Source organism: Ailuropoda melanoleuca, chromosome 16 (genome assembly GCF_002007445.2).
Source record: "Ailuropoda melanoleuca isolate Jingjing chromosome 16, ASM200744v2, whole genome shotgun sequence".
Taxonomy (NCBI): domain Eukaryota; kingdom Metazoa; phylum Chordata; class Mammalia; order Carnivora; family Ursidae; genus Ailuropoda; species Ailuropoda melanoleuca.
Genome location: NC_048233.1, coordinates 77,833,645 through 77,842,687, shown reverse-complemented (window position 1 = coordinate 77,842,687; position 9,043 = coordinate 77,833,645). Strand labels below are relative to the sequence as shown.

Genomic DNA, 9,043 nt, shown 5'->3' with positions numbered 1-9,043 from the left:
AACTGCAGTAAATATTTTTGTGTATGTTGCTACCTATTATAAATGTCCAGGCACAAAAGTCTTCACTCAACAAGGATTTTCTAAAGGCAACTCTTACGTACAATAAAAGGTCCGATCTAACACAGTGATGGTTTACCTCAGGAATGGACTCCAATTGTTAAAACTGCTTTATTCCAGATACACAACCATACCATCAAAACAGAAACATTAATGTCATTCACAGTGTACATAAAATTGTAAGTGTAGTCATTGGAGGAACTCATAAAAGCCCTATATAAATAAATGTTAATTAAATGTACCTTTGGTAGAGTTGAACATGATTTTCTAGGGTATTTTCTCCATAGGCATGCTCCTCCACCTAGGTTTCATATGAAATTTATAATTTCATAAGAAAAAGAGTAAGAATTCATGCATTTTTCATGACCTTCAGGATGTCAATGCTCCCTGCTTAACCAAAAAAGTATTCTGTAATGTTTATGTACACATGGCCTTCTGAAAATGGGATTGTATTCAGAATCTTCAACCTATGTCTCAGTACAATTAAAAGTTCTATCCTCGGTATGTTTTTTTTTTTTGGAGTGAACAATGTTCCTGCTTCAGTGAGCTGTTCAATTACTCTAACTCTATTCCTTAGTTTGGATTCTGGTATAACTTTTTTTTTTTTTTAAAGATTTTATTTATTTATTCGACAGAGAGAGAGAGAGAGAAGCCAGGGGAGCAGCAGGCAGTGAGAGAGGGAGGAGGAGACTCGCTGCTGAGCAGGAAGCCTGATGCGGGGCTCAATCCCAGGACCCTGGGATCACGACCTGAGCTGAAGGCAGACGCTTAACTGACTGAGCCACCCAGGCGCCCCTTGATTCTGGTATAACTCTTGATATAATCTGCTAAATACAGAACCAAAGAACATAACGTTAGTGAGAAGAAACTAGGATACAACAATAATTTCAAACCATATCAACCGAAGGTTTAATGGGACAAAATCTGGCAGCCAAAGGCCAGATTTTATATGTCAGAAAATTTTTATGTATCAGAAAATTCATACTGTTTCATTTTTTCATTGTGATGAGGACAGGAAACTCCTTTGTTGTAAGTATTCACCCTTTTAACGTCAGGAAATTTATTATTTATTTTTGTGACTTTCTGTTTATTTATGAGGCTCCTTCTCATTTGCAATGGTTGTCATCTAAAGTTCAGTTTTCAGATTTATTTAGATAAAATTATGAGTTAAAGAAAAAATGTTAAATAAATAACAAATGTGATATGCCAATGAGGAAAAGTCATAAGGCATAATAATCTAAAAGTCAAAAAACACAACTGATGACCACTATCACATACACACATGCACACACACACACACCTGCTTATCATATATACATATATATACACACACACACACCTGCTTATCATATATATACACACACACACCCCTGCTTATCATATATATATACACACACACACACACTTGCTTATCATATATATATATACACACACACACCTGCTTATCATATATATATACACACACACCTGTTTATCATATATATATACACACACACACACACCTGCTTAACATATATATATACACACACACACCTGTTTATCATATATATACACACACACACCTGCTTATCATATATATATACACACACACACACACCTGCTTATCATATATATATATACACACACACCTGCTTATCATATATATATATATACACACACACACCTGTTTATCATATATACACACACACACACCTGCTTATCATATATATATATATATACACACACACCTGCTTATCATATATATATACACACACACCTGCTTATCATATATATATACACACACACACCTGTTTATCATATATATATACACACACACCTGTTTATCATATATATATACACACACACACACACCTGCTTATCATATATATATACACACACACACACCTGTTTATCATATATATATACACACACACCTGTTTATCATATATATACACACACACACACACACCTGCTTATCATATATATATACACAAACACACACCTGTTTATCATATATATATACACACACACCTGCTTATCATATATATATACACACACACACACCTGTTTATCATATATACACACACACACACACCTGCTGATCATATATATATACACACACACCTGTTTATCATATATACACACACACACACCTGCTTATCATATATATATATACACACACACACCTGTTTATCATATATACACACACACACCTGCTGATCATATATATATACACACACACACCTGTTTATCATATATACACACACACACACCTGCTTATCATGTATACACACACACCTGCTTATCATATATATACACACACACACACACACACCTGCTTATCATATATATATACACACACACACACCTGTTTATCATATATATATACACACACACACACCTGCTTATCATATATATATACACACACACACACCTGCTTATCATATATATATACACACACACACACCTGCTTATCATATATATATACACACACACACACCTGCTTATCATATATATATACACACACACACACCTGCTTATCATATATATATACACACACACACACCTGCTTATCATATATATATACACACACACACACCTGCTTATCATATATATATACACACACACACACCTGCTTATCATATATATATACACACACACACACCTGCTTATCATATATATATACACACACACACACCTGCTTATCATATATATATACACACACACACACCTGCTTATCATATATATATACACACACACACACCTGCTTATCATATATATATACACACACACACACCTGCTTATCATATATATATACACACACACACACCTGCTTATCATATATATATACACACACACACACCTGCTTATCATATATATATACACACACACACACCTGCTTATCATATATATATACACACACACACACCTGCTTATCATATATATATACACACACACCTGCTTATCATATATATACACACACACACACCTGCTTATCATATATATATACACACACACCTGTTTATCATATATATATACACACACACACACCTGTTTATCATATACACACACACACACACCTGCTTATCATATACACACACACACACACACACCTGCTTATCATATATATACACACACACACACCTGCTTATCATATATATATACACACACACACACACCTGTTTATCATATATACACACACACACACACCTGCTTATCATATATACACACACACACACACATACACACATATATATGTAGTTACTGTGCATATATCATATACAATAATGCATATAATATATATACAATAATTGTATATATATTATATACAATAATGCATACAGCTACTTCTTGGAGGTACTGTCTAGCAGGTACTACTTCCCATTGGGTTTATATATTTCCCTCTGTCTTAATTTTTTCAGAGTCCAATAATATCTGCAATGTCCAAGACCATTACATGGCTGGAGTGAGACAAAATCCAGTAAGTCTGTTGTGAAAGTCTCTGTCGTTATACCATTGGTTTATTGTAGTCATGTAACATTCAAACAGCATTGGAGAGAACTCAGTTATCCAATGTGCTTCCCACACTGTTCAATGAACTATAGCCCTAGGACGGAACCAGCTTTGAGTTTCTGCACCATGCACTCAGAATTTAAAAATGTTAAAGCAGTTAATTTTTCATCTTTTTCTCACCACTAAGAGGTGGTTTTGAGCAGCCAGAGATATTAGCCAATGTCACTTAGCTGACAGTGGTAAAACGTAGGTTTGAACTCAAGACCTTAGGAATTCAAGAACTAGCTTCTATTTAACTAAGATGCCATGGCTTGAATGCAGACAGATTTTGACTTCTGGTCATGCCTGGGTTTGCATCACAAGGCTCTTGAGATGACAACATTGATGACAGAGAGAATAAAAAGAATTAGCTCATAGTAAGAAAGCACTCATACATAACCCTGGCACATATCACTAGTGTGGCTTCATTTGATAATGAACTTCATTTTGTTTGTTTTTTGTTCATTGTGTTCACTGTTAATTATTTATAATTTCATTATTGAATGGACAAAATATAGTGCCTGCATCACTGGGTCCAATCTAACACCTACCATGGTACGTAGGTCATAAGAACATAGTCTTACAGTTGAGCAGACCGATTTATTTAGAATCCATTTACCTTCTACTTGTCCTATTGTTGGATGAGGTCATTGGGAGGACACGACTGCCAGTTGACTCTCAAGCTGAACCAGGGCACTTGAGGGCTCCTCACTCCTTCCCCTGTCTTTGGAATGTTCTCCCACAGTAGGAGTCATTTTCAAGGATGCAGCCTTGGAGAATAAGGTGTTGAAGACCATCTGGACATACATGTGACTGAACCCTGTGCAGGCCTCCATATAAACTTCTAAGATTGTGGCCGGTATTTGTGAAGATTTATGTCTTATGGCCACCGAGGCAGGACTCACATGTAAGTTCCCTCGCTTATGAAACTGCACCTATCAATCTGTCTCTTTCTTTGGTCTATCTATGCCCTTATGTAAGGAAGCCAGTTTCAGATTTTACCAAGGAAACTCCCAAGGTTAGAAATTAACACGTATTGCATGGAGCACTGGGTGTTATAAGCTAACAATGAATCATTGAACACTACATAAAAAAAAAAAGGAAATTAACACATAAAAAAATGTTTCACTTTAAAGCCACAGGAACAACTCAAAGTGTCTTAATAAAAATAAGTGACAAACAACTGTGTTTTGTTTTAGTTTCTGTTTTTAAATGAAATTACAATGGTATTTTATGAAACTCAAGGGCAGAGAACANAAAGGAAATTAACACATAAAAAAAATGTTGTTTCACTTTAAAGCCACAGGAACAACTCAAAGTGTCTTAATAAAAATAAGTGACAAACAAGTGTGTTTTGTTTTAGTTTCTGTTTTTAAATGAAATTACAATGGTATTTTATGAAACTCAAGGGCAGAGAACAGAACCAGGGCTCACAAGAAGCCAGTAGTTGGGCCTTGAAGTTGAAGACCAAAAATTTTTCTTGCTTGGATTTCTTATTTTTCTTTCTCTACAGACCAGCTTTCTGTTTCTTAGTGCACAGGGAAGTCTTGAATGGAAACCTCAGCTCCAGTATGCACTTAACCTAAGATTAAGTGATCAGTTGAGAGTCACTGGAATTATAGGATTACAATGGCAAATTCCCTTGAAAGACATTTGATTGGCTTATTCTCAGTTATGTGATCACCTCAATGTAGTGTGCTTTTAGGGGTAGGACTCCTAGTGCAATGGCAGAAGTCACATTCCACCTCTGTGAGGAAGGAGATTCTCAGAGGGGACAGGGTCCTTGTAAACAGGAGAGCAGTCTACACTGTGTTCCTTTTGTTTCCTTTTTATTTTTATATTAATATTTTTTTACTATATTATGTTAGTCACCATACAGTACATCCCCGGTTTCTGATGTAAAGTTCGATGATTCATTAGTTGCGTATAACACCCAGTGCACCATGCAATACGTGCCCTCCTTACTACCCATCACCAGCCTATCCCATTCCCCCACCCCCTCCCCTCTGAAGTCTTCAGTTTGTTTCTCAGAGTCCATAGTCTCTCATGCTTCATTCTCCCTTCTGATTACCCCTCCTTTCTTTATCCCTTTTTTCCCCTACTGATCTTCCTAGTTCCTAGTTATGTTTCATAGATGAGAGAAACCATATGATAATTGTCTTTCTCTGTTTGACTTATTTCACTTAGCATTATCTCCTCCAGTGCCGTCCATGTTGCAGCAAATGTTGAGAACTCGTTCTTTCTGATAGCTGAGTAATATTCCATTGTATGTATGGACCACAGCTTCTTAATCCAGTCATCTGTTGAAGGGAATCTCGGCTTCTTCCACAATTTAGCTATTGTGGACAAAGCTGCTATGAACATTGGGGTGCATATGGCCCTTCTCTTCACTACATCTGTATCTTTGGGGTAAATACCCAGTAGTGCAATGGCTGGATCATAGGGTAGCTCTATTTTTAACTTTTTAAGGGACCTCCACACTGTTTTCCAGAGTGGCTGTACCGACTTGCATTCCCACCAACAGTGTAGGAGGGATCCCCTATCTACACATCCTCTCCAACAATTGTTGTTTCTTGCCTTTTGTTTCCTTACCCACTCACTCCTCTCCTCTATCACCATTCAGAATAGTTACAGGGGTTGTATTAGACACTGAGAGGGACACACTGTAGAAGATAAATTCATCAAACTCTATCCTGGGAATGAGCTTGCCAGACTGAAAGCCTAAACCGTGTGTCTGAGCCAAACCCAGGCATGTCATAACATACTGGCAGGATAGCAGAGCAGAAGGGATATTTGTACTGTATTTGCATAGGAGGCTGGTGGGCTTCACCCAAAAGAATCAGGACTTGGAATTTGTCTTTTTTTTTTTTTAATATGCTTATGATATTTGTTTTCCACACTGGTACCACCTTATCCCCCATGTTCCCCTGTTCTCCTTGGGGCCTGATGCAATGCTCCCACACTTGAAAGTCTTCTCGAGGCACTTGTGACTACTAGCTCATGCTACTGGAATTTTTGCCTTGGTGACACATTAATTGCTTTAATAACCCTTTTCCGACCTTTTAATTCTCTCTGAGTCTTACTAACTTCTATCAAAATTGAAAGGTTTTTTTGTAATTATTTCATTGCTATCTGCCTTCTCTACCAGACTGATCGCCCTATTGGGCAGGAATGCGCTTGCTTTGGCTCACAATATCAGGCACACAGTGGACATTGGGCATTTGAATTTATAGTGGAAAAATAAATAGATTACATTACAGTTGAAAGTTTAAATGGATTTTGGATTATTTTATTTTATAATCATGCAACATATAGCTATATTCTTGGGATGTGACAGCAATCGTAATTATCACTTGTTTTTAAACTACCCCCTGCCTATCCCCCAACCCTCTGTAAAGTCCCCATAACCCCCAAAATTCAAAGAAACTTTGCAAACACAGCTTTGCTTAGGGAATTTAAGGATAGTTGACATTTTTGCTTTGATAGGGTAATAAAAGGTATAGCTTTTTAAAAGGTAATCCTGATTCTCAGATCTGCTTAGTGAAAAGTGACATCTTTTCAAAGGACATGATAACTGTAACACCAGGGAGTGACCAGTAGTGAATCTCCTGGTGGTCAGAGGCAGAGTGAGGACTGATGGTTAGCAGACCAGGTGCAGGTGGGGGCAGGCTATAAAATGACATGCGGATGGACAAGAAACTTACTTCACCACATTTCCTGCCCCTTTCTCTGTCTTCCACTGATTTACAAAACAGAAATACTTTTGAAAGAAACCGTTGATTCTTATTATCAGTTGAATAGAAACTATCCAGGTCAGGGCTATCAGAGTCATATACACAAACAGTAGCAATTTGTTCAGAGTCTAAATTCTACTCCTTTAAACATTTCATCTTATTATACACTATACGAAGAATAGAATTCATGTACAAGATAATTTTACTCATATAGTGTGGTCAAAATGAATTTTCTCCATCAGATGATTATAAAAGGTTATAAAAACAATATATCTACATAGCATTGCTCCAAGTCAGATATTTTTCCAAATCATTTTTTAAAGTTTGTTAGAAGCAGGACATAACCTTTGTCAATTGCTTTCCTTAAGGCATTTTTTACCTCTTGGTTCCTCAAGCTATAGATCATGGGGTTTAGCATAGGAATTACTATTGTGTAGAACACAGAGGCCATTTTGTCTGTGTCAAGGGAATGGTTTGATTTTGGCTGCAGATACATGAAGATCAGAGTCCCATAGAATATAGTCAGAGCGGTTAGGTGAGAGGCACAAGTAGAGAAAGCTTTGCACCTCCCTTCTGTGGATTGGATTTTCAAGATGGCAGCCACGATGTGTAAGTAAGAAATAAGAACAGTGGTCAAAGAGCTGATCATGTTGAATCCAGCAAAGATGAAAATCAAGATTTCTTTGAGGCTGGTGTCTGAGCAGGCAAGGGCCATCAAAGGGACATCGTCACAATAGAAGTGATTGATGATATTGGGGCCACAATAAATCAATTGGAAAGTAACAACTGTGTGGAGCAAAGCAACAGAGAAGCTATATAAGTAGGGGCCTATTACCAATTGCATACACATCTGTCGGGACATGATCACCATGTAGAGAAGAGGATTGCAGATGGCCACATAACGATCATAAGCCATTACTGCAAGAAGGAACATCTCTGAAATCAGGAAGTTCAGGAAGAAGCCCAGCTGTGCTGCACATGCATAGAAAGATATAGACCTGTGCTCGGTCAGGAGGGTCTCCAGGAACTTGGGGGCTACCGATGAGGAGTAGCAGAGGTCTACAAAGGCCAGATTACTGAGAAAAAAGTACATGGGTGTGTGAAGTCGAGAATCCAGTTGGATTAATGAAATCATCCCAAGATTCCCTACCAAAGTTAGAGTATATACCACTGAAATGAGCAGAAAGAGAATGATTTCAAACTCTCTATGGACTGAAAAACCCAAAAGAATGAATTCCATCACCTTGGTGCTATTCCTTCCAGCCATTTATTCCAGTCTCTTAGCTGCTGAAAAAAAACAAGATAGAGCCAGAGACAAATTATTTAGTCAAGGAATTGTCACCAGATGCCAACTCTTGTGTGTTTTAGCTTCAGAAATTATAGTTTTTTGAGGTGGAATATCAGAACAAACAAATACATCCCATTTCAAACTTCTCTTGCTGGCTGTTTATAATTTTCTAGGTCAAAAATTGAGGGACAATAAAAAAGAAATCAATTGATGGCTATATAGTAAAAATAACAGAGAAACAAAAAAATCTTTATATGTTTGTAAAGATATTTAATATTTTAGATATAGATTATTTTAAATTACACTGGATAAGGGGAAGAAAACAATTTTTTATTTCCTGTCCCTTTACTTCCTTCTTGGTGGAACAAAGCCATAATGTATCCATTTGTCTTTTTTTTCTATTTTAATACATATGCATTGTGTTAAATGAAAA

General features: G+C 36.8%; 1 protein-coding gene across 1 annotated transcript; it reads right to left on the bottom strand.

The window, feature by feature from the left end:
- Positions 1-7,632: 7,632 nt before the first annotated feature.
- On the bottom strand, positions 7,633-8,589 carry LOC100483712 (olfactory receptor 1038-like). The gene has a single exon (XM_011234342.2). It carries the CDS (start codon positions 8,587-8,589, stop codon positions 7,633-7,635), a length of 957 nt encoding a protein of 318 aa, XP_011232644.2.
- Positions 8,590-9,043: the final 454 nt, after the last annotated feature.

Coding starts and splice junctions, on each gene's coding strand:
- LOC100483712 (XM_011234342.2), bottom strand. CDS start 8,589: ATGGCTGGAAGGAATAGCACCAAGGTGATGGAATTCATTCTTTTGGGT.